Source organism: Ambystoma mexicanum, chromosome 6q, assembly GCF_040938575.1.
Source record: "Ambystoma mexicanum isolate Mex_15411 chromosome 6q, UKY_AmexF1_1, whole genome shotgun sequence".
NCBI classification, from domain to species: domain Eukaryota; kingdom Metazoa; phylum Chordata; class Amphibia; order Caudata; family Ambystomatidae; genus Ambystoma; species Ambystoma mexicanum.
In genome coordinates, this window is record NC_090937.1 from 877,523,387 (window position 1) to 877,550,060 (window position 26,674).

Genomic DNA, 26,674 nt, shown 5'->3' on the forward strand with positions numbered 1-26,674 from the left:
GTAGAGATTAACCTGGATGCAAGTTCCCCCTGGGCATGTCTCTTGGTGGCTTGGGGGAGTCCCGAGGCCTCGTATAGCTAAGCATGTGAGCAAGCTAAAAGAACTAGCGTACATACTGGCTAAACGCAGGATAGCAATGAGCTGGAAAGCGCGACCGAGACAGTCTATACAAGTATAGTGGCGTGATCTAACGAAATGGGTGAATGCGGAAACAGTAGTGTGGCAAGAAAATGGAGGAAGGAATGAGGATCCAGAGGAGAGGGGACTTGACGCTTGGAGACAATTGGTGGCAGTTCTGCCCATATTGGACCAAGCCGGACTAACTGAAAGTTAGTTCAGGAGGCAGGGCGTAATTGCTGATAAGGCCGATGGGGTGGGAAGGAGACTAGTGCAGCGTGACGTAGACCAGGATTGGAGGGGGGAGTTATGGGAGGGGGAAGGGAAAGAAGAAGCATAACACTATGTGTAAGTTTATGGTGATTAATGGTTTGCAAATATGTATGGCTATATATTGAAAATGAATTAAACTTTTGTTTTTAAAAAGGAAAAACAAAAAAAGGTAGAACCTTGTATTAGAAATGGAAGCCCATGATCCTGAACCTCATGAAGGACCGATGAGGCTGCCAAATCGGGACCTGTAGGTAAGCGCCCTTCCGATCCAGGGAGCACATCCAGTCACCCCTGCATAGTCTCTCTGCAATGAGCGCTGGAATAACCATCTTTAACTTTTGTAGAGGGAGGGACAGGTTCAAGGTTGAAAGGTCCAACACAACTCTCAGGCCAGTCTGGTTCTTCTTGTGTATGCTGAAAATCCTGGAGTAGAAGCCCATGACCCGCTGGGAGGCTGGGACTTCTTCCACTGCCTGGCTATCTACAAGTGATTGAATTTCCACCAGCAGAGTTGTTGTCCCAATCTGCAGGAGTGGAGGGGAGGAGGGAGGAACCAGTAGGCAGTAGCCCGTGGACACCACTGATGTTACCCATGGGTTTGCGAACCTCGCATGCCAATCCTGTGCTTCAAGGGCAAGCCTGCGGCCCCCCACCGAAGACACGTGAACCCAGAGGGGCGTGTCATGCCTTCTTTCCCTATAAGGAGGGGGACTAAAAGAAGCCCTTGCTTACCGTCTTGTATTGCTTGCAGCAGTGCTGACTTGGAGACCAGTCTGGCTGTCTGGACCTCCGTTCCTGGAAGCCCCGGAACCCACCGAAGTCCCACCCCTTGTCGGAACGCTGATGCGTCTGACTGTACGTCTTGGGCATGGCCTTTGTGAGGATAGGTAAGGATTGAGCAGTCTGGGGACTGTTCTTCTTATCAAGTTCCTCATCGGTGGTGGTATGAAAAAGATCGGCACCCTCGAATGGAAGGTCCAATATGCGTTACTGGTTGTCCAGGTTGAACTTCGTAGCCTGTAGCCAGGCCGTTCTCCTCATGTGCGTGGCAATGCAGATGGCACAGCCTGAGGTGTCTATATGCGCCACAGTGGACTCCATGAGGTCTTGGGCCAGCATTTTTGCTTCTGCCAGCCCCGCCTTGAAATGTGTCTGACTCTGCACCGGAAGTTATGGGAGGAAGTCCGCTATTTCCCACCAAAGCCTCTGATTAATGGCTGCGAGCATGGCATCTGCATTAGACTGACAAAGGTGTAGCAAGGCGTTGGAATAGACCTTCTTTCCATAGGCCTCCAAGATCTTCTCCGCCTTGCCTAGAAGCGCCGAAGACAAGGTGGTCGATGACGACTGAGGCTTGGAGTAGAGTGAGGTTGCGGCAATCACCGACGAGTGTGGTTGAGGGTGCGCTGACAGCAAGCGTGGATCACCCTCCAGTTGCCTTTACTTGGCGTAGAGGCGCTGATTGGTAGGCTGGGCTGAATAGGATTTAAGCTATCCCTTTTTGGCCAATGCAACAACGCCCTTCTGCATCAGAATCCTCGTTCCCGCCACGGGGCGTAAAAGGAGACCTGGACCCCCGCCTCTGGTTTTTCAACCTTGGGTTGCAGAAGCCCCAAGTATTCGGCCAAACCTGTGAGCCGTTCATGAAAAGCCTTGGCTGCAGATGGCATGTCAGAGTTCTCCTCCGCATCTGTGCCCACTAGGGTGTCGAGTCGAAGGACCCGGCATGGGTAGCTGGGGCTGCGCAGGGCCCTGAGGCGCTGGAGCCATAGGAGGAATGACTATAGGCGCAGGAGGCGGGACTGGAGGCAGCATGACCCTGATCACATCTCAAAGGAAGGCATTCATCTGAGGGGACCTCATAAGCATGAGGAACTTCTCAAACTGTCCTCGCAAGCTGGTGGAGTGATAGGTGGTATTGACGGAGTAGCGTTTGTCTGCTGGGGCCTGTACGTATTCTGCATTGCTGGTTGTGGGGTGTATCTGCCCTGCGATGCTGAAGGACAAGCTGTAGGCCACGGACCTGGAGAAGACGGGTCCCACCTGGACACTCGACCTCCCGCCTGCTCCCCGAACGGGGGTGGTATCGGACAAGCTGCCATTTTGTCTGGTGCAGGGGCCATTTTGTTGGTCCTGCGTCATGGTGCTTGCCTCGCTGGGCCTCATCCAGAACTCTTGGTGGTGGAGCTCGAGGCCTACACTGCATCTCAGGACGAGGCCTGGTAGGCGTAGTGCCCTCGGCTGTGACGCTGGTAAGTGCTGCGTACAGGCTCCCCCTCAGACATTTGACCGGTAGTAGGGTGTAGCCCCTCGGGTGGACACCCGCTTGAAGAAACTTGCGGACCTGCAGCACTGTCTCCGGAAGGATCTAGCAACCCCTCGGCCGGTCGCTGAATCAGCCTCGGTACCTGTGGTGGTGCGAGAACCTGAACGGTCCCTCTCGCTCTGACATTTCCTTGGAAAGGAGGCGTCCTTGCGGGGTGCAATGGAAAAAAGTGGCCCTAACTTGGGCCTTGACTTGTGTCTAATGAAGTTCTTCAAGTCCTCTGGAGGTGACTTCTCGAAGAGCTCCCTCCACCGAGCTAGTCTGTTCTTCAGAGCAGGCGCTGTAAGCGCATCACACGCGGTACAAACCTCCCAGCCGTGTTCGGGGTCAAGGCAGCAGAGGCAAAGAGCGTGTTGGTCAGATGTAGGGAAGAGCCCCTCGCAGGCTGGACACCTGCTGAAGCCCGCTGACGTCGACATGTGCCAGGGAGGAGCGTGGCGCCAGAGGACTGAGTATCTGATTAAAACCAAAAAACAAAAGACAGAATCCGGTGAAGAGCGTGTGGAATTACAAGGTCGAAGCCAAACCCAGGAGCACTGGTGAAATCGGTCAGTTCCAGTCGACGCAGAAAAGGGGACTGAGGAGTGGCGCCAGTGGGCGGAGTCAGGGGAGCGCATGCTCCCAGGGCCACAACCCTTGTGCCTCTAAATTTAAAGGGGAAGAAGATTGTTTCTGGTGAAAAAGGTTCTGTCTCCCGTCCCTAGCAAGGGCCGCCATACAGTATGGAGCAAAGGGGACGGGACGTAGGAGTAGGTAATTGACCTCCTCTTTATACAAACCCTAGGGTGTTATGACAATTATAACTGTCCGAATAGGGTACACTGTAAGGTGTCCGGATTCCTAACCACATTGGGGTAGGAACACTTCCCAACATTCTCCAGTTTCTTTCACAGTATTTGGAGCTCGGTAGTCCGTCTACCCCAATCTGTGCTGCTTCCTGCAGCAAGCGGAGAACTTTCATAGTCCCCTTGACTTCGGCGTTTCAGCCATGTCACTAATGGAATAAATATTCCGGCCCTTGCACTGTTCATAATAGGTGAATGCCTCTTGCTACCGAAAGAGAAATGGTCATCAGTAGAGGTGACAACTTTTCCTCTTTCCCAGTTACTGCTAGGGTCTGGGCAGCATCATAAACTACTCAAGGGGCTGCAGTTGATAAGGAATGGGCTTTCACATCCTACTGCATGCTGATTCACAGGGGAGACTCTCAGATAACCTTATGCTACGCCTAGGAGAACACAAGTGTCCATAAGAGGGGTAACACCCTGCACCCGCAAGAAAGCATGTGTGTCAGCTAGGCCCTTACTACATATGGTACACAGAGGGAGTATACCCCCCCCCCCAACCTTTCTAGGTTGACAGACACATGGGATGCTTAAACAGGTTGTGAACAACCCCCCGTTTACCACCTTTGGCTACCGGCATTCCTGGTCCCAAGAGTCCCTCCGTCTCTAGTCAGAGGGCCTTTTCAAATGTCTTTGTTAGCGTATATGCTCCTTCTCAGTCTCACTACTGCAGCAGGTGCTGTGAGTAGTCAGAAATGCGAGACAGACACAAAGGTAAAATTTTCTCAAGGTTTGACATTTATTCAAAGTAAAAAGGGGTTTTGATAATCACCAAACTTTCCCTAACCTGATAGAGAGGCCCCTGCCTAGCAAACTAAAACTGAAGACAAATGACCTAGTGTCCAAAATATCTCTGACCCTCACATTAATACACACAATAAAATTATGCAAGGAAAATATGGCAGTTTTCCCTCAACTGAGAACAAAATGTACAACAATTATTCTCAAACGGTCTCTCAAGGACTTCTAGAACAGCTTTTTGACTGATGGCAGTTTAGGTTACAAACTTCCTCCAATTGAAATCCCCAAAAGCAAGAGTTGCGCCTTTATCGCCAAAGTATGGTACATGTGAGATGTACGCTTTTCCAACAGTATCTCTCTTAAAAGGGGATTTAGGTCTTGGTTGCTTTGTTGAGATTTTCTCACACCTTCTTGGCTGATGGTAATGCTGGTTATGAGCTTTTCCCAGTGGTTGTCTTGAAAGGGGCTTCACATCGCCTCTTGGCTGTAGGCAGTATTGGTTAGAGGCTTCCTCCACTGATGGTTCTCCCAAAGTCTTTTGACAGCCTCTTGGTTGTGGGTAGTACTGGTTATTAACATTCCCCTCCTGCAGTCCCTTATAAGGGAACTTTCTTCTCTGCCACTTAGCATCGTTTTCATTAACTAGTCGGCTTTCAGAAAATAAGTTCTGTTTTGATTTATCAATTGTTCCGTATTCAAAATTATTACATCTCAACAGCTTTCGCATAAGGAATCAGCCTTTACACTCCCAACTCACTGGATCTCTGTGGCGGCTCCCTCTTGCTGTCAGGCTTTGCGGCAGTTCTTCAGCGTTCTGTCTGTTTTCTCTCCCGCAAGCCTCGGCTAAGTTGCACATCGGTCTTTGGGAGCGATCACAGCTCCGTAGATCTACGTCAGCTTCGCCGGTCTGCAACACACTACTTTGGGAGAACGTCTCTTACTCAGCTTGGCTTATTAATACGCTGCTTTTTGCTGCACGTACTCTGTAGTACTACTCGATCTCACCCTTTGTGGTGTCTTCTGCTGGTAGGCATCTTTCTGTGGCTGCTCCTGCACCTCAGATAGTTTCAGCTTCCTCAGCTATGGCTCCTGCACGCCCATTCAAATCTCTCAAAACTGAAGTCCATAGAAGAAAATGTAACCTTAAATTGTTCCGTATTATCTTTAATCAATTCAGACTGTTCTATGAACTGAGAGTTATTAGCGTAAGGAAAGGTTGTGGAAAGAGTTTGTAATTTCATATTAGAGTGAGGATTAACTATGACAATTCATGGTTTTAATCTTTAATTCCTGAGTCTTTGAGGCATCAACTTTGTTCCGTTTGACTGACTTTGAAGAACATGTTCTTTGGACATTGTTATTAAAGGGATTGGTCCAATCCGGGAATTATTTCACTTTTATCCTCAGAAGAAGATGAATACTGTGTCTCTCCCAGTGGAGTCACTGCTTCCCTTGATAGCCGTCTCCTCCATTGTGATCCTTCCCCCTGATACCAAACCCAGGGTTAAAATCAGGTAGCAGATGCCTTCTCCTGGCCACGTGGGAGGAGACTTTAGGCTGGGGTTTGGTGATAACTCTGCAGGATTCATTACAATACTGACACTTGCATGCTGGTGTTTGCCCCTCTTTGCCTTGAGCCCTGAACCCACTCTCTCAATCCATCATAGCTTATGCATATGGGCCACAAACTAAGGGGGAATTTCATGCGACGGTAGAATTCATAGGCGAAAGACAAAAAGCTATTTAGTCCTTATGTATCTGTTGGATAAACAATATGTAGAGTGAGATAAGCAAGTAGTTCAGGTAGCAGGTTCAAAGATTGTATTTATATGTTACAGGTTGATTGTCATGCCTGTTCCCCTCTTCCCACCTCCATCCACCATCTGCAAAGGTCCAAAAACTTGTGTGGTATAGGTGCGGTATAAATGGTTAATAACATGTTTTGATAGTTTTCCATTCACTGCATCATAGGCTCTGTTAAGGGTCTTTGCATAGATACTAGAATGCTGGGGGTAAAAAAGCTGGCTGCAACATTCCCATTTAACACCCCCCCCCCTTACAATGGGATAAGGAGGCAGGATTTAGATCTAGAAGAAAGGATTTAGATCCATCGCAAAATTAAACACAAGATGGAATGCTGTGGCCGGAACTGTGGACAATGCGACACTAGAAAATCTACGTGGACACAATGAACTCACCTGTCTATGTTTTATTAATGGCTTCTTCTCGTGAAACTTTTTAGCAGCATCACTTGATTTCTTGAAAGTTAAAGGCACACCGTATTTTGCAGCTGGTTTTGTGATTTTCTGAGCTGGCGCAGCAGAAGCCAGGACTTGTCCCTGAGCTGGTCGTTTAGCTATTCAAGACAAACAACAGGTGGGCATAATATGCATCACAGCATTTAGCATATTCTAGATTCACACTGTATGAATATTTGAATCACTGTATGAATATTTGAATGTTGGTGGAAATTCTAAGTGCTGTATTGGCTTAGTTTCCATGAGCTAGATGGCAGAGTAGGAAGCAACCAGATTATCGTAGTTTATTTCAGACTGACCAGGTGAATATTTTTTACACAAAAGAGCAACCTCTGTACATCTACTCAGAGTTAGGAAGGTGACTAAGCAAGATTCCATAAAACATTTCAGAAAAAGTTGGCAATTTAAGTCACTCGTTTAATTAGCCCTTTTACGCAATCCATGAGAAACATTACATGTGCAGTACCGAGTCCCAAGTAGCAGCTGGTAGTTTACTTAACAAATGTACACAGTTCTAGAGAAGGAAAAACTGGACACCTTTTCTGTGCATTGGTTGGTCCGCAATATTTTAACTTTTACCTTTGCAATGTTCTCAATAAGTATTTGTATAAAGTTTACCGGTTCACCAAAAGTATACGAGACATCTTATTGAATGCAAAATAATAAGATGTACAATTTTGAAAGACGAAACAGATTAAAATAGTTGTACAGTATGCAAACACAAAAATTATTGCCCATTCACCCAATAATTTAATATTACATTGATGATGGAGAATTAGGTTACACAAAATGAAAGGAGCGGATGACATGTACAAATATAGCAATTACATTAAATGTTTGCTGTCCAAAATAAACAAAAAAATATAAAACTGCACAATGCCTTGGCGAAAGCACATCACATCCAAGGACCCTTCTCGATAATAGCACACGACCAGGGGAAGGACTTTGACTCAGTCAAACGTTCCTTTCTCTAGGCATTAATGAGAAAAATGTGTTTGGAGTAGGATTCATTGGCTGATTTCATGTTCTGTTAAGGATTAATTTTGTAAGTGGGAGGACACACTAATTTATCAAAGAATTTCCCACATGCCACACTTAGAACTGTGAATGTTAGCCATTGCCACACTTGGATCGAATTGTGAACATTAGCCAGCGTTACATCTAGACAGGATCGTGAATGTCGGTCAGTGCCACATTTAGATAAAATAGCGAATATTAGCCATTGCCACATCTAGACGGCATGGGGAATATTACCAATGCCACATTTAGATAGAATTATGCATGCTAGCTTGCTTCGCATCTAGACAGGATTGTGAAGATGGGCCAGTGCCACATGTGAATATAACTATAAATATTGGCATGCATCACATATAGACACAATTGTGACTTTCAGCCAGTGCCAGATCTAGACAGAAATGCAGAGATATTCACTCGCCACCTCTATACAGAACATGGAAATGTAGCCCGTATCACTTATAGATAGCGAGGTGAATAACCAACCCACTAACAATTTCACCCCTCTGCATACACCTCTCAAACTCTAACCAAACACAACCACAACCCTAAAGCACAACAAACTGCACAAACCTCACTACACCGTAACAACAAAACAAACCACACATAGCTTTGCACAACAGCACACAATGGCTACCGACCGGAAAGCACCCCCAAACTCAGTGAACTGTGTTAATCGAACTGAAGCTGCCAACAGCACATCACTGCTCTTTTGCACTTATCTCGCTCGTTCCCACTAAACCACTCCTCCCCCCCTTCCTTTTCAGATCCATCAGAGCGCCAGGGGACCACTCCGGTGGTGATAGTGCGCGGTACAAATATCCTTTAACATTAACATAATAAGAGCGGCAGGGTCGGAGTGGACCTTGTCCGTCTCCTACATTTCTCCTTTTGATTGAACGAATTGGATACAGTCGGGTCCAGCATCCAAGGGATTTTGGTTGCATTGTGGTGGGTATGGGCGAGGGAAGAGATCTTCTCCTCCATACAGATGAAGTTTGTACACCTGGGGAACCACGGATTTCTGGCCAAAGACTATTTACTGTCATACAGGAGTTCTGAAGTATCAAGAGCCTGAAAATAAATGTTAAAAATCAGTGGTATACCTGGAAGTGATACAGACGGACTGTGTGTTGACAGTGGAATACACAACTTTTAAATAGATGGGGGTGCGCGTAGCCTGGATGGTTGACAAAGTTCACATTTTAAAATTAACTACAATTCTTCTTGGCTTTAGCACTGATGGCAGATAAAAGGCTCAGTTTCCTCAGGATTTGAGTGTATTTCCCTAATATCTTATAGATGTTTCAAAATTCCAGCCCCTCTATGTAAATTTACTAAGATTGAGGGTGGGATATGATTTTTGCAATTGCAGGGGTTATTCTCAGCACTTCATTCACCACACTATGTCAACGGGTGTGGGAAGGGGTTTTAGGACTTCGAGACATGTGATATGTAATTGGACATCCCAATGGGATGCAGATAATGACTGGGCTCAGATACACAGACATGATCTTGCATTAATATTAGAGATTTATGCAAAATAGAGAACCCAAGCATATATTGTATGGACAAGCAACAGCAGATCCTCTCCACACACCAATGAAAATAGTGATACAAATTTGCCAGGAGTCTGGAATTAAGATGAAATGGACGAATAATGACCTTTCAGGGACTCTCAGTTTCCTAATCTTTAGGACCCAAAGAGGAGAAGTGAGGAATATGATCAAGTTGAAACTAGCAAATATCTTAATGGAGTCGCAGGAAAGTATATTGAGCCCAAGGGAAGGTCACTAGGAGGATTTATACATGAGACGGGCTATGCAGTGAGAAAACAGGGATTTGTGTGACCCGTAAATCAGATGCAATGATTGGTTTAGGTGAGATTAGCTCTAGAAATAATCTTTATTCCACAGCATTGCACAAGGCACACTCAAAACTTGACAGAAGATCCTGCATCAGAAATGAGTAATCCTCCGATCCTCATTAGGTCTAAACTCGTCAACTGCAAACTGTGTTTCTTTCAGATCCACGTATGGAAGGCTGAATGCCAAGTTAGTAGACAGATAAAGCTGGCAATCCCTTCATAGCCCCATCCGTGCAAACTAGCAAAGTCGGAAGACGGTATACGCTGTGTCCGCCTGAGATTCATAGTGTGAAGCAATCTACATTATAATTGTGCAAACATGGCAGAATATAAAAACATGCAATAGAGGAGTGTGGATGGCCAGCAGTCATCTATACAAGTTGTCAGATCGCTGAGCTCCTCCGAGGCAACAGCTACATTGCCCACTTACATACATCGTTCCAGTTTGCTGGAGAAGCCCCACCCGGACTGGGCGTCCCTTCCATCAATTTTTAATGAGTGGGATGAGTCAATCCGGCCGAAGACTAGGGAAATTGAGATCCCTCGAGTCCCCCACCAAGAGGGCACCCATGAATGCTGATGCACTCAGATGAGAAGAGATGGGGAGGAAGAGGCACAACCATGCTGATGGAGTGTGAATGCGCCTCGGTCCTTGTTTCAGTGGGGAACTCGGCAATCTGGAAGAGATTGGCACTGTGACAGGAGGCGCTACTGGTCCTGACAAGGTCTTGTGTTCCCCACTGGATTGATGTCCGTAAACGATGCAGCGCTCAGACAAGAAAAATAGGCACAGGAGAGGCGCTGCTGCCTTGGGGGGCTAGATGGGTACCCCAGTTCTTGCCTCTGTAGGGATCCCAGCACTACGAAGGTCGGCACAGTGACATGAGGAGTTACTGGCCCCACCCGGATCAATGCGACAGGGCTTACTGACAGAAAAACCCACCGTAAATAAATATGAGGAACCAGCACTTGGCAAGTGGAGAAAATCCAACTCAAGCTCTGGATGAAAAAGGGCAGTCAAGGGCACGTTTCATTGTGCTCACAAGTAAAGAATACAGGCCCTTTTTGAGTAAAAATGTTCACCTCAAATGGTCACCTCAGCGCTTCTAACCCTTAAAGCTTGGGAGAGGAGTATCCGGTGCCCACTAGATACAATGCGCATATGTTTCGGCTCATTATCACTGATACCTATGCGCAATTCTAAAAGATCAAACTAATGATAACTGCATGAGTTAAGCTTTGCGTTGGGGGTTAGTCGAATTCAATACGTTTCTCTGAGGGCCCTTCAATTGGCTGCACCCAGCTTTGCTTACATACTTGATGTCTGATATTGCCCAGAAATAATAACGAAAAACAACAATGATTTTTAATCAGACGTCTGTACACCTCTTCATTTCTTCCAGAGTCACATGTCGCAACCCATGAGAAGGAGACGTATGCAGGGAGATCTCAAGAGGTGCTAGCCGCAGATAGGAACACATAAGAAAGACAATCTCCACGATCCAAATGTAGCAGGCATCTAACCCCCAGCATCCGCTGCGGTCAGAAAGGAAGACTTCCAATAAAGCCTGAAAGCTTTTCAGGACCAACTTTCTGTGTTGTTCCAAGTGCAATTTAAGCAGTTCGCCAAAGACCTGAAGGACAACCTAATGGGCATTACAAATGATGACATGTAATCTCGTAACAATACATAAGAGGATCACAACTCTAAAATGGAAAAGCACTGTAACGTCTTTGATGACGCAGTGGAATTAAAATGTGAAGATCTAGAGAACCGATCCCGGAGAGATAAAATTCAAATAAGAAATTTGAAAGAAGGATCAGAAAGAAGGGCTATGATCAACTGTATTTAATCGCTACTCTGTCAGATTCTTGGTTCAATTAGCCCTCAAGATAACCTCATTGAGTGAGTATACTGCATGGGAAAATCCAGACAAGAACTGGGTGCTAGACCAAAGGATTTCGTAATCAAAATGGCATCTTTCCAAATCAAAGAATGAATCCTAAGCAGCGGGGTGATGTAGAAATGTAACACTGTTCAGGACGACAACGAACTAGTGTGGTGGAATTTATTTTCCTTTTTATTGTTTTTTCCAAACATTGTAGGGGAAGGGGGGGACAAGTTGGGATGCAGGGGGTGGACATTACTTTATCTTGCAAGGAGCTGTACTATTCTTTTTCCCCAAGTGGGAACTTCATTAAGGATGTTCTGATTGTTCGTTATATTCATGAATTGAAAATAAAATAAAGAAATAAAGAAATAAAAAAGGAATGAGTCCTAAACAATGGTTATTTCCATTGAACCCACAGTCCTCAATCAACAGATTATTAACTTGAAAGAAGGCAATGGAGCACAATAAATGGACAATCACCCCCCGACAAGAGAAGAGATGGCCACAAGTGATATTCCTCTGGTCAGACAAAATTAACTGATCGGATCTTAACAGACCAAAAATAATCTGATAAAAAGGAATAAATGTTCTGGACCCACACGAAAAGCAACACATTGTTATATGAGAATGGTGTGTCTGAGGCCAAGAGACATACATGTACCAACTGCAAATTCAGAGAATTTTAATGCAATGTGCCACAAATGGTCAAGCTTATAACACAAAATTGACAGGAGTGACTCAGGATTGATGAGGCTGGTTTGCCCATGCATATGTTTGGTAAACTAGCTGTTATTTTACAGCCAAGTTTCTTTTTGGTGGATGTATCTCTACCGGTACGGGTATCTCCCTCTAGTAACATCTGTTGAGTCATTTTACACATTTCACTATCTGAATGTACAGGGGTATTGTTCAGAAGGGAATACTTTGGGTGGGTTGGGAAATATGTTGAATTCTGGATTAGAGATGTCAAATTATAATCTGTTTCTAAGGCCAGGATAACTCAAATGCTGTGGCAAGATTATGCCTCGTATTCATATTGGCAGTGCTCAGCTCAGGTTAAAAATTCACAGAGGGTGCTGTTTTAGGATGGTCAAAGTATTTCCTTGAAATGTGCAGGGTCTTCACCAAATAATCTATGATTTGGAGGCAACTTCTAGACACAATTGGACAACAAACAACCCATCTTTTGCAGCAAGATAATCATACGATTAGATGCGTTTCCCTCACATTTAGTATGCCTCATCAACAAAGAAAACAGCAAGGGTGGCCCTAGCATTTCACAGAGATTTTCCATATATTTTTGGGGGTTTGCTGCAGGACCATAATTGGAGATTACTAATTCTTATGGGTAGACTCTGCGAGCTATAAATCACTGTGGCTAATGTGTATGCACCCAATGTGGGACAAGATCTATTTTTACAGGAATTTCTAGGCAGACTGAGTTCACCTAGGGGGAAATAATTCACCTATGATACTTTAACCCTTTAAGTGCCAAGAACGAGTGTACTCGTCCTTTTTACAAAGACTTCAATAATAGCCTGGCACTTAAGGAACAAGTTACTTACCTGTAACTGTTGTTCTCCAGCATGGGTCTGGCATGGATTCACATGCTCATGAATATTCCCCGCCGTCAGGCTGGGAACCCTCGGTAAAGAAAAAAAATCAGTATCAGTTTTGTTTCTGATCTGTCCTTCTTAGTAGTAACCAATCACTGATCTCTGGGTCATACTGCCCCCAGCCAATGACTACCCTCTTCCTAAGCCCCTCCCCTGGCAGCCATTCTCAGATTTGGTAGCACGTAAAGTGGTAGTATGACCAAGTGAAGAGCCGCAAAGGGGAAGGAGGGAGGGTTCGCATGTGAATCCATACCAGACAAATGCTGGAGAACAACAGTTACAGGCAAGTAACTTGTTCCTTCTCCAGCATGGGGTCTGGCATGGATTCACATGCTCATGAATATAAGAATACACAGCAGTACACACATACACACCCACAGGAGGTGGCAAAAGGCTCAACATTAAGCATTACATAAACTCAACATCAAGCAACTCTTACCTCCTCACCAGGCCCACCTTCAGGCGAACAGGTTGCGCAGCACTGCTTGGCCGACTCTGGACTCCTCCCTGGAATCCCGATCGACGCAGTAGAATCTCGTGAAGATGTGCGTCGACCTCCACGTAGCAGCCCTGCAGATGTCCAGCAGGGGCACACCAGACAAGAACGCCCGCTCTGGTCGAATGGGCTCTCGGACGGCCGGGCAACGGTCGGTTGGCCAACCGATAACAGTGCATGATGCAGCTGGAGAGCCATCTGGAAATGGAAGCCTTCGAGAGAGCCATCCCTTGGTTCACAGGTCCAAAGTTCAAAAACCGCTATGATGTCTTCCGAAAACTCTTTGTTCGTTCCACGTAGAACTTAAGCGCTCTAGCTACATCCAGCGAGTGCAAAGTCCTCTCGGCCGGCGACAAAGGCGACGGAAAGAAAACTGGCTACACCAAGGGCTCCTTAAGATGGAAGTCTGATGGCACCTTGGGCATGAAAGAGGGGTGCGTCCTTAGCACCACCCTCGTATCGTGAAAAGTCAAGTATGGAGGCTTGCAGGATAGGGCCTGAATCTCTCCCACGCGTCGTACGGAGGTGATGGCCACAAGGAACGCTGTCTTCCACGACAAGAACTTCAACAGAGCCGAATGCAAGGGCTCGAATGGCGGCCCCATGAGCCTGGTCAGCACCACGTTGAGCTCCCAACGCCAGGGCTGGAGCCTTCAACGGCGGGAACGATCGGAACAGTCCCTTCATAAATTCCTTCACCAGTCGATGAGACCACAAGGACGGCCGTCCTGTAGTTCTGGTGTATCGGGAGATCGCTGCCAGATGTATCTTGATGGAAGCGTGAGCTAGTCCAGCTTTGGCCAGCGACAGTAGGTATGGTAGCACTTGAGGTGCCGTAATCCGTAGAGGGTTGATCGTCTGTACACAGCACCAGACAGAGAACCTCTTCCACTTATGTCCGTAGCACTTGAGTTGAGGACGCCCTGGCCTTTGCAAGAACCTCTGTGCAGTCAGCAGGGATATCGTACCCTCCAAACTCTAGTGCTGCAGGAGCCAGGCATGCAAGTTCAGCGACTCTGGGTCGTGATGAAGAATGGCACCTCCCTCCCTGGAGAGAAGATCTGCTTCCGTCGACAGCTTGACTGGTGGGGACGCCGAGAGGTCCAGAAGGTACGGGAACCAGATCTGTCTCAGCCACGCCGGTGCGACGTGGATCATCCTGCACCAGGACCTCTTGAGCTGGCTGATGAGTCGAAGCAGCACCGGCAACAGAGCAAACGCATACAGGAACAGGCCGTCCCAGGGGGAACGAGAAAGTGTCGACCATGCTCCTCGGCTGGGGAGACCGGCTGGCGAACCTCTGGCACTTGGAGTTGGTCGCCGTCGCAAACAGGTTGATCTGAGGTTTGCCCCATCGTTGGAAGAGCCGATCCACTTGATCCTGGCATAGTTCCAACTCGTGGCACAAGCGCAGCTCCCTGCTGAGTGAGTCGCCGATGGCGTTTTTTATTCCTGCCAGATGGAAGGGAACCAGAAACATCCCCTGGGCGACGGCCCAGTGCCACAGATACAGAGCCTCCTTGGATAGGCCTGGGGATCTGGTGCCTCCCTACTTCCGGATGTAGAAAATCATGGTGGTGTTGTCGGTGAAGATCCCCACGACCTTGCCCTTGAGGGACGGGAGGAACGACCTGAGGGCCCAGAACACGGCACGGAGCTCCAAGATGTTGATGTGGAGAGACCTCTCCTCCCGGAGCCAAAGGCCTCTTGCGTGGAGATCTCCGGTGTGTGCACCCCATCCCTCCAGGGATGCGTCCGTCGTCACCTTCTCCTGATGTGCCGGGGTCTGGAAGTCCGTGCCCGCCGTGCGGTGTGCACGGGTGCCCCACCACTGAATTGCCCGACTGAAAACCTTGTTGAGCGGGATCTGGTCTTCGAAGCTGCCCGCCGCTTGCATCCAGCAGCCGTCGAGGAACTCCTGTAGATGACGCATCCGTAGCCTGCACAGGCGCACTAGGTAGATGCATGAGGACATCATTTAGAGGAGGGACTTGATGGATCTCACCCTGGCCACGTCCATGGCTAGCAGGCATTGCACCTTGCCTAAAATGGCCTTCGTCCTTTCCTCCGACGGAGATGCCAATCGTTCCACTGTATCGAGCTTCGCTCCCAGTAACAGTGCCACCTGCGACGGAACCAGATGGGATTACGGGTAGTTGATGGAGAAACCCAGCTCCGTGAGTAAGCGGACGGTCCTCGCCGTGTGCTTGATGGCCAGGTCTCTTATCCTTGCACGGATGAGCCAGTCGTCCAGGTAGGGGTAGACGTGGATCCCCTGCAGGCGCAGCCACTGGTGCTAGGCACTTGGTGAACACCCTGGGTGCCGACTTCAATCCGAATGGCAGAGCTCTGAATTGGTAGTGGCGTCCTTGAACTACGAATATGAGGAACTTTCGGTGTCCTTTTAGGATGGGGATGTGGAAGTATTCATCCTCCAAGTCCTACGACTATAGGAAGTCGCCCTCCTCCAGCTGTCCCAGCACGTGCTGGAGAGTGACCATCCTGAACTTCTGTGCCTTGATGCATTTGTTCAACCGACGTAGGTCCAGGATGGGGCGCCAATCGCCTGTCTTCTTTCTGACGAGGAAGTATCTTGAGTATACTCAAGAGCCCCAGAGCCTCTTGGGGACGAGCTCGATGGCACCTTTCTTGAGCATCGCCTTTACCTCCAACAGCAGTTGAGGGATGTGATTTTCCTTCCTGGCCACGGGAGGAATGCGGGGACACTTCTTTTGGAATTCGAGCGTGTGTCCGTGGGCCAGGGCATCCAGCACCCAACGGTCAGTGGAGATGGACTCCCACACGCTGACGAACTTCGCCAGCAGGCCTCCCACCGGGGTGCTTCGGTGGGGGCCCGACGCTACGGCCGGTTCAATCTTGCTTGGAGGCGGCCTTGGCCTCCTTGGCGATGACGACAAGATCCTCCTTGTTTGCCGCGACCTCTGTAGGCCTCCTGTGACGAGGAGCGGGCCGCCTGGCGGTACGTAGAGGAACCACTGCCTGATCCCTTGGAGGCCCTCTGTCTGCCTCCGACGCTCTGAAAGGGCCATCGTTGCTGAAGGACTCCCAGGGCTCGGGCCGTCTCTGTGTCGGCCTTGATGGCCTGCAGCGACTCATCCACTGTTTCCCCAAACAGGTTGTTGCCGTTAAATGGCACGTCCAACACCCCGGTCTGCACGTCCTGACGGAAGTCTGTCGCCTTGAGCCAGCCTCGTCGTCGAAGGCAAACACTGTTGCCTAACTGGCGAAACCCGGTGTCGGCAATGTCTGTTGCCTCACCTTCCTGCAGAATCTCTAGGGCCTCCGCCCTCTTGTCATCTGGTAGGAAGTCCAGTAGGGGAGCTATCTTGTACCATAGCTCCCTGTCGTAACGGGCCACAATCGCTAAGGCGTTGGCCGCTTTAATTGTCGTCGCCACCGACAAGATGACCCGTCGCCCCATGGCGTCCAATTTCTTTCCCTCGCCGTCAGGTGGGGAAGAGGAGGTTGAAGCTGTCGCCCCCGCCGCTGAGACGACCGAATCTGGCGTCGGTTGAGCCCTGAGGCACAAGGGGGCGGTGTCAGGAACCCAGTACTTCTTCTCGTACCGGTCCCTCTTGGCAGGCATCGTGTACGGGTTCTTCAGGACCGCAAGTCCCTCGTCTCAGATATCGTCGAGTAACGGTACCGCGAGGACCGTCTTTCTCTTGGCCTCTCGCCGTTGATAGAGGAAACCTTCCTTCTTCTGTTCCTCGGGGCAGAGCTGGAAGAGCTCAGATGCCCTGGCGATCATGGCGTGAAAGGAGCCAATTTCATCGGGCGGGGAAGCCCGAGGGGGTGGTGATGGAAGGTCCATCCCGTCGTGACCACCGTCGTCATCCGGTCCCCGTCATTGTGTCCGTCGCCATGTCATCCCTGCGATCCGGAGAGGGGGATGAAGGCTCCACGGGCCTTGAGGGCATGAAGGGAAGGGGGGGATGAACTCTCCTCTGCTTGCTCGGAGGGCTTCCCGACGGGCCCGGTTCCGGATTGTCCGCCGGGGTTCATGGTAATCTCGTCCTTATCTCTGTGCGTAAGGTTTGGATCGCCATCAAAATGGGAACCGAGTTGTCCTGAGGCTTGGGCAATGGCTGCGACGGGAGGGCTGGCCGCTCCTCCACTGAGCCTCGTCGGCGCCACCGCCGCTATCTTCGACCACCTCTTCAGGATCTCACCTGTGGGATTGAACCTCTCGTTGAGGCTCTTCAAGGCCTCCACCAGCACCTCCTCAGAGGCTGAATCCGTGTCCGTAATAGCCACCGCCCCGCCCCCTGTTTTTTCACAGGGGTCTTCACGGGGGTCTTGACGATGGGCTGGAAAGAGGATTCCCTCAGCAGTGGCAGGGAAACTCTGGGCCCCGAGGTCGCCTCCACTGGTGTAGCCTCCACAGGCTTCACCAGGGTCGCCGCAACTCCCTTGATAGAGGCCCTAGCCGAGTGAATCAAGGCCTTCACCACCTTGGGCGTGCTTGAGGCCTTCACCTTGGGGGGAGGGTCACTGCCTCGCTCCCCCTCAGCTGAATCCTTCGAGATCGACCGGGGCCTCTCCAGAAGCTTACCCGGGTTCTCGGATTTCCTCTTCCCCGAACCAGAGCGTTGGCTCGTGGTTGATGGTACTGGGGAAGGTGCGCCCTCCCTGGCAGCTATAGAGCCTGACCGTTCGGCGCTCCCGGTGCCCGCGGACTCGCGGTGCTTAGCCTTCTGTTGGGCCCCCGTCGCCGGGGCACCCTCACAGGACTTAGAATACCGCTCAGACCTTTCCTTCTTCTTACCTGCTGGGCCCTTCTCCAGCCAGCTGGTGAGGCGGGAACGACGATCCCTCATGGTCCGTTCCGATAGGTTCTTGCAGAACGCACAGTCCTTCTCCACGTGCGTCTTGTCCTCATGAAGGCAGTAGAGACATCTCGAATGCTCATCCTCCTTGAAAACATTCTGTAACCTGCATCCAGGGCAGTTCCTGAACAGCTTGGGTCCGGGCGTCGAGCTACCCTTGTCCTGGGCCGCGTCCATGGTAGGCCTCAGATCTTCTGGAATCCTCCAAGAAGCGTCACTCGACGAAAACTTCACCCTTGAGGGGAGTAGGAAATTCCGAAACGGGTCCTCATTGATCGGAAGAAGAAATGGTGGAGCTTGAGGCTCGATTTAAACGAAAAATGAGAAAAATCTCCTTTAAATTGCACGAAAACGCAGCAAAAGCTCGAGAGCTATAGCACGAGGACTCCCAACACACAAACGCACGGTAAAAATCTGATGATGGCTGCCAGGGGAGGGGCTTAGGGACAGGGTAGTCATTGGCTGGGGGGAGTATGACCCAGAGATCAGTGATTGGTTACTACTAAGAAAGACAGACGAGAAACGAAACTGATACTGATTTTTTCTTTACCGAGGATTCCCCAGCCTGACGACGGGGAATATTCATGAGCATGTGAATCCATGCCAGACCCCATGCTGGAGAAGGGGAATAATTCACCTATGATACTTTAATCTAATCTGGTCCCCTGAGCTAGTTAGATGATCCTGATGGGGTCCCTAGCGGACCCTCGCGTATGGAAACAAGGCACAATCACCATACACGAATTGATACGCCAGACACGAGGTTCAATTCCCAAAATGTAGGGTTTATTGCAAAGCAAATCGTCTCAGTCGGCCGACTGGGTCTCACGTCCCGCAACATGTGTCTCAAGACCCCGTGGGACGCAAGACAGCGAGTATTCTACAACAGGTACATATATACAAAACGATCATCTTATTATCAGTAGTGACATATTCAATACCGCCCATAATGGATTTCCTTTGAAATGGTTTCGATGATTGACGAATATGACATTTATTCAGCAACAGTTTGCAATTTGCAAAGGTTGCAGACACGATTCTTTGTTTTAGGGAACATAATGCTCTTGTTCTTACAAGCAAGCTGCGTGCAGGGGAGAGACACATTCCAGGCCTCACCATCTTCTAGTTTTTATTCGTGCGCGGGAGGTCAACTCGATCTACAGGGGCTAAGTGAAGGGGGGCCGCAAAAGAGAGCATAGTTCAAGCCATTTAATGTTCCTTCCTACCGTTTCTGCCGCACCAGCGAGACTAGCTGGCACCTGCGTAGTGATTAGATGCCTTGTTGCTTACTTCCAAGGACTTGTGAGGGAGGAGACCAGTCATTGCTGTCTGAGTTGCCTGGGCTGTGTTTCAGCATGTAACTTGTGGCCTTGCTCTATGCATGAGCAATAACAGGATAGAATTCACTTACAGCAAAGCAGTTTGAACAGAAAGCAAAAAGCAAAAATTAATCAAAATGGCGAATTCTATTCCTACAAAATGGACGCTCTCTCGTCATGGTTATGAATCTGTACTAACAATACTGAACACATGATGTGGTTGGTTTTCGGCCAACAAAAATATATCGCCTATGTTATGGAAGGGTAATTTCTAGACTCATAATCCCAGGCCTCTAATTTGATGGCCCTGTCAAAGGGCCTCAAGAATAAATTCGCTCAACTGGGTATGGTGGACATATGCAGAGCAAGGCAAATATACTACTAACTAGTGTTTCTATTCCAACGATCACCACACATACACAAGGACAGACCTCATCTACATTAATTGTTAACCTAAGTTCATGCACCACTTTCAACAGCCCAAGAACAGTCCTTTTATGTGGTCCTTTAAACTCAGACACTGAAAGACCCAGTAATTTAAGAGGAGTTCGCTAATCCCATAGAAATGTTCTTCCATGAACATTTCGATATGAAATGTTATACTACCTCCGAATCTCATAACCGACACGTTTAAGGCAGTGATTAGGGGGAGAAGTCATCGCTATAATGGATAAGACAAGGAAAAGGCATAGGAAGATGAAGAGAAGCTCAGAGATGAGTTACAGAATAATCCAGTGAGTTTACATAACTCCAAACCTACTTGTCGACTTTTACATAAACTGAGGGAAATAAGGGGCCACTTAATCTTGATTAACAAAAAAAGATGTGGAAAAGATAAATTAGAACGTCCTCCTTCCCTCTCCCCCTTACCTTGCTAGCCTCTACCTGCCGATGTGACTGGTTGCCTGTGACCCTTATGAGTCTTCCGGGGCCAGGCCTTCCTACAACCAGTCTTCCCCTGCACTCCTTTACGAGCAACTGCCCTTGGACGCCCTTCCCCGACTAGCCACTGAGTCTGGTCCACCCCATCCTCACACTATTCACCCGTACCCCTCCCACCTTGCAATGGCCCTCTCAGGCTCCCCCACCGGCACTTGCCCATCCCCTGTGGGCACCTTCCCTCCTGTACTTCTCCCTCAACCCCTTCCCTCTCCCATCCCATGCCCTGCCCCTCCCTCCCACTCCCACTCCCACTCCCCCTGCACTTCATATTACTGGACTTGTACGATCTGAATATCACAAGGCCTAGTAGGACTTACTGTTTTTCTCCTCTGCCCCCCCACCCCTTTTTTTTGTCTTGTGGTGCCGGGAAACACTTCCTGCTGTACAGACACCATACAAAGGTTAAATAAATAAATAAAATAAAACAAACAAAAATTGGATTCACCATCCAAAAATGCCAGTAGATTACTGGACTCAATGCTGAGATGAAAACAATTATCATGGAAGGGAACACCCAATGGGACATCAGAAAAAAGCAAGCTTGAAGCACTTTGCTTTTTTAACAGAAATCTTTAGGTTGACTAGCCTTGAAGTAGAACACTTACATATAATGGAAAATGCACAGATGAAACGGATCAAACTGATCCCAGTGACTCTCCTAACCCTAGACACCGAAAAGGATTTTGACAGAGTGAACTGGGCATTTTTACTCAAAATCACATTGAGCATGGGCTTATGATCTGGTCAGGTTATGAAAATACTTAGGTCAGAGCATGTATGCATGGGATCACTACAGAGCTACTGCATCTCAAAAGGGGCCCAATGAAGTTACACTGGACTGGTGCATCACTTGAAAGAAAAGGCTGTTAGACTCGCCATACAGATCAAACATTTTCACTACAAATGTGAAGTTCTCATTGCTCCCATCGCGTACATTTTATGAACCAAAGGAGGTCCCTGCTCCGATCTACGGAATAGAAATCTACCATGTGCTGGGTGACTGACTTTACCACACTAGAGGGCTTAGCTGATGCAATAAAAAATCCATATGGATATAAAAAACAGTTAAGGAGAGCAGACAGGTTTTTTAACAATAGATGGAGTGGGAAAATATAAGCTGGGTAAAGATATTAGTCAAGTATACAATCCATCAAAGCTATTTTGTAATTTGCTGCTGCGTTTTAGGCTGAACATTTTACCAACTAAAGAAATAGACCGTTGATGGAAAACTGAAATGATTGTGTCCTCTAAGTGCAGATTTTGCAAAATAGATGAAGTAACATTGAAATAATTCGTCATTTTCTGTCTAAATGTGAATGAACTAAGGGGAACATGTTTTTAAAAGTGTTGGATGAAATTTGGAGTATTGTCAGCTGAGGCCATGTGGCTATACTTAGAGAATCTATCAACTTGGGATTGGGGAAAAAGCCTATAACAATTTCTAATGGGCATGGAGCTAACGCAGCATAAAGATAGGGTATAATCATAATGCATTTTAGTTGCTATCTATTAAAGTCTCCGTAATTTTAAAGTTTTAGGAAACGTAATAATGAATTTAGATACATGTGTATGTCTTTAATAATCTGATTTTAGGTAAATGTATGTGCATTAATATGTGTTTAATGAATTGATGTTAGAGTAAGTTTTTAATGATTCAAAACCATTTTTGCAATAAATTAAAAAAAAAACTAAAAAGGGGCCCAAAGCAAGGGTTCCTGTGAGAAACCTGAAGGTGTCTTCCCCGTCTAGTCTCTAGAGATCTGTCATCCTGGTGGCCAGGACATAGCAATTGCTTTAGGATCCAGTTCCTAGGGGTGGACCAGTGCGGGAGAATCACCTGGATGGGGAGAGGTAGTGGGACACCGACCGGTGAGACGCGGTTTTCCCCCTTCTTTAAACACCTTCTCCCCATCCTACCACGTAGGATAGTCCAAAATACTGCCCCCCCTTTCTGAACCGTTTACCTGACATGTCCCAATACAAGGGTCAGGCAAAGTCAGGCAATTGATCAGCATCTCACACACCCAACGGCAGTTTCCTTTCCACACAGGGGAAAGGTGGAGCATGAGAGCACACTACGAGCAAGGCAGACCACACGATGTGAGAGCTAACTTAGCACAGCAGTTCAAGAGTAGGAGAAAGACAGCGTGAGTCGAGAGGATACTAAGGGGAGAAGTGACCTTGGCCTTATCGACAGAGACCTGTTAAGACTCAAGCGAAGGAATTGTAAGACCGCAAACAATAGCCAGTGTGTGTTGCAGCAGATGACAACAGTACACAGGCGCCTCCTCCGCTGACGGCCACGCTGAGGAGAGACGCATGGCCCTATGGCACCGGCCTGGACTCTAAGACAAGAAAGCAAAGCAATTCATCACAGCCGGTGAGTCGAGGGGAAAGCAGATAAAGATACCGAACTGTGTTGAACGAAAGTAGCAAGAACTTTGAATGAATTAATAACTGTTGATATAAGAAAAGGTGAAAGTCAGCATAACAGAATCAACCACCATGTGGGTGTTCACTTGAGAAATGCTAGGTGATTATCCTGCTATTGAACTACAGTAACCAGAAGGCCTTGGGAAAAGGCGAAAGGGGGTCAAAGTGGTCATACGGGGGTCTGGTCAAATCCTCCATACAGTCGAAAGTCTTTGACTGGCAGATGATTGGGAGAGTAAGGGAAACAAATCCTGCATGGTATGAAAAGTACACTAACTGTTTAAGGTTGGCAAGAGTGAACCCAGCGGAAGGATGTCCACAGTGAACTGGTTTTCAACAATTGGCAAGAGTGAACCCGAAGGAGGGAGACTGGCAATTGAAAAGGGATCCAACCCCGAAGGAGGTAGATCCAGGGTTGGAAAGTCATCACCCAAAGTTGGTGGAGAAAGGAACTGTTTGATTGAGTTGTCGAATACGACTTATGAGAGGTCTGCGCCCGGAAGAGGGGGACCATTGGGTGAGACCATCACCCAAAGCCATAAGAGGAACAGAACTTTGTGTTTGTTTGTTGAAACGTTCAGGTCCTCGAAGGACAGACACTTTTTATTCAAGAGAGACTTTAATCATCGAAGAAACGGATAGCTGGAGCAGAATTGTCAGCTTGTGCTGGGAAACCTAGAGTGTGTGCTGTGCTCAGGAGACCCACCTTGTCCCATGCTGAAAACGTGGGGAAGAGAGACCCTGGCAATCACATCCCGACTTATTATTTGTGAACACTTCTTTCTTTATTGGAAACCCTATCCCACACTCTTTCTGTAATTAGTTGTAAGGATTTGGCAATAGTTTAATAAGAAGACAGTCTTATTTTTCATTTGATGGTCGACGCTTGCTCCCATCTTAGATTTAGGTTGGGTGTTTTTCCACCCTACATTTACAGTTTAATAAACACCCTTGAACTGTGATCCCTTGTGTCTGTCTTTACTGTTACCACCATCGGTTCCTTACACTAGCCACAGTCATGTAGACCCTATGAAGCAAACTAAACAATCAGTTTAAACCTGGCATTCCTGGACACCTTTTTAATGTGTTTGAAAAACGTAAGCCATTCCTGATCTGAAACTTTGTGACCCAGGTCTGCTTCCCATTTCCTCTTGATAGATAGGGCCGTGGTAGGCTTCTCATGTAATAGCACTTTATAAATCTGCAAGAGTGTTCCTCTCCCATTACCTATTGAAAACAATTACTGCAGTAAAGGGATGGATTCCAGCTTGTCTGGTATAAACTCCCATAGTGCTCTCATTCAATCATTCTAGCATAATTTAAAATGTTACCTTGCAGCACATTATATTCCACTGTACATGGATTAAAAGAGTAATGAGCCCTCCCGGAAAAAATCTAGCAATTTACAACCCCCAGAATGCAAAGTGCAAAGTCCTATGTCTCTGAATATCCTCACTAAGACTTTGCCAAACCAAATAGGTAAATCAGGGTTTTAGGATGCTTTTAGACAAAATCTAGTTAACAGTGTTTTCCACACTGTTTGCACTTTTCATATTATATATGCCACGCCTCTCGCCCCCATCATGTCCCACAGTAACTCAACCCCCTGTTTGTATTTTGGAAGGACCCCTAACAGCATAAAAGATTTGCTGTCAGGTGCTTCGTTCCAATGTACTGCATATTGCAGCTGGGTGACAAGGAAATGAGAGTTCATAATCTGGAAGGGACAGACCACCTTCTTGGTAAAGTCTCTGCAACGCAGATAGTGCAATTCTCCTTCTACTCGCATCCCATAGCAATTCTATGATCTTGGTATCCAACATCTGGAGAACATTATTTTTTATATCTTATATGGAAAATTGGTGAAAAAATACAATAATCTGGGAACAATCACCATTTTACAAAGCACTTTTTTACCCATAAGAGTGTGGCAGTTTTTTCCAGAAGGCTATCATATCTCCTATCTATGTCAGGTCTCTTCTCGTTTTGTATACAAATGTGTCCTCAATCTCGTGGACATGGACACCCAAATATTTAAAACATTTGTGTTCCCTTTGTATCCCCAATCCGGAAATGTGTCCGTCCGTGGGTCCATGCCTCATAGCAACTAGGGGAAAGATTACTCATTTATCCCTATTAATCCGGATGATCACTCATTTATCCCTATTAATCCGGAATCCCGACAACACCCGAAATGTTCCAGTACCTCCAGAATGTTCAAGATATTATATTGGGGATTATAAACATAATAAAGCATCATCCTCATACAAAGAGATAGTGTGCCTGAGCCCATTGATCCCTATACAGACTTCAGGCATACAATTCCTGAAATACCCAGCTAGGGGTTCCACTGCTTGGGGGGAATAGAACCAGAGACACTGGGCATCTCCGTCTAGTGCTCCATTCCAAAGTCCATCTTGTTGAGGTCCACCGTCCTGTCCTAACCCATGGGTCCATGGTACAAAACGCGCATCCATTGCATTATAACCGTTCCCAGACGGAAATTCCGTAGCACCTTAAAAAACCCTGGCCATTCAAGTTGTTGGAGAGAATTCTCAAATGGCTGATTTCCCTTACCTAACGAGTCCCTTGGCAGCTTTGCTGGATTTCTAGGGTTTATTTTTTCCACCTGCTAAGAGTGTGAGCCTTTTTTCCACTCTTACATGTGTTTTGCAGTGTGTATTTCTACTTTTTGTGTGATCTCCATAGCATCATTTATTCATGTGTGTTACACAGCACCGTCAGTGCAGTGACACAGGGTTGTCTTTGAGAATTCCCCCTGACTCAATTCATCTGGGGCTGACTACTGTCCCCCAGAAAAGATAAAGTTGCCATTAACTTTATGATAGTCACTTTAAACCACAGACCCAGTACATCCCATCTTACATGGAGTATTGGAAAGGGTTAATTCTTATCCCTTTTTGTCTGTGTCTCTTGGAGCATTGTTTCGCTCCCTTTACATTAAGACTTGTCTAGTGGCAGTGGTATCTATCCTATTTTTTATACCGCGGTTATCTTAAATAACCATGGTATTGTTCTAGGCTATAATATTAGCCTCAAACATAAACCCGCTTGACCATATATATTTTATTACGGTTCCGGCTGGGTTTATTCGCCATTTCTTTTTGTAAATGTCCTTCTCGTGTTTCACTCTGCGCGCCAAACAAGGTTTGGTCCCTTTGTTTGCTGTCTTTTTCCGGGCTTCTGCACAGAAGCCCTCCTTAAGGCACCTGAAAGTCTGGGTAGGCAGGATGTGAGGGAGGGGTCTTAGGACCCCTGCCATGAGTTCCCTTGGTAACCCAAGTATCACTCCTGTTTGATTGGCTGGGTGACTGTCCTTGCCAGGACAGCCACCCTGCTGTGTGATTGACAGCCAGGCTGTATGAATGGGGGAAACTGAATAAAAAGCAGGTCTCTGGGACAGGAAGAGCAGAGTCGCCACTGGAACGAAAGAACCAACGAGGAGCTGATGGAAGAGGACCCCTACAACGACTAAACCGCCCGGTGAAGCCCTGCTGCAGGTCCGAATATTCAGAATCCAACGACAGAGAAGATCCTGCAGGAAACTTCTTCCCTTGAGCTGGTGGGACCAACCAGTTCGCCCAAACTTCAAGCCAGGACCCCTCCTCTGGTTGAATTTGCGGTACAGAACTACAGTGGGCCGGATAGCCAGGAAGGTCAGACC

General features: G+C 47.6%; 1 protein-coding gene across 4 annotated transcripts in view; it reads right to left on the reverse strand.

Annotated features, from left to right (window-relative positions):
- Positions 1–26,674, reverse strand: part of NEK1 (NIMA related kinase 1) — a 2,768,493-nt gene that overhangs the window by 1,910,379 nt on the left and 831,440 nt on the right. For all 4 annotated transcript variants that reach the window (XM_069631399.1, XM_069631400.1, XM_069631397.1 and 1 more), the window contains exon 10: positions 6,501–6,658. In XM_069631399.1, the coding sequence (XP_069487500.1) occupies positions 6,501–6,658 (158 nt within the window). The remainder of the gene's footprint in view (positions 1–6,500; positions 6,659–26,674) is intronic.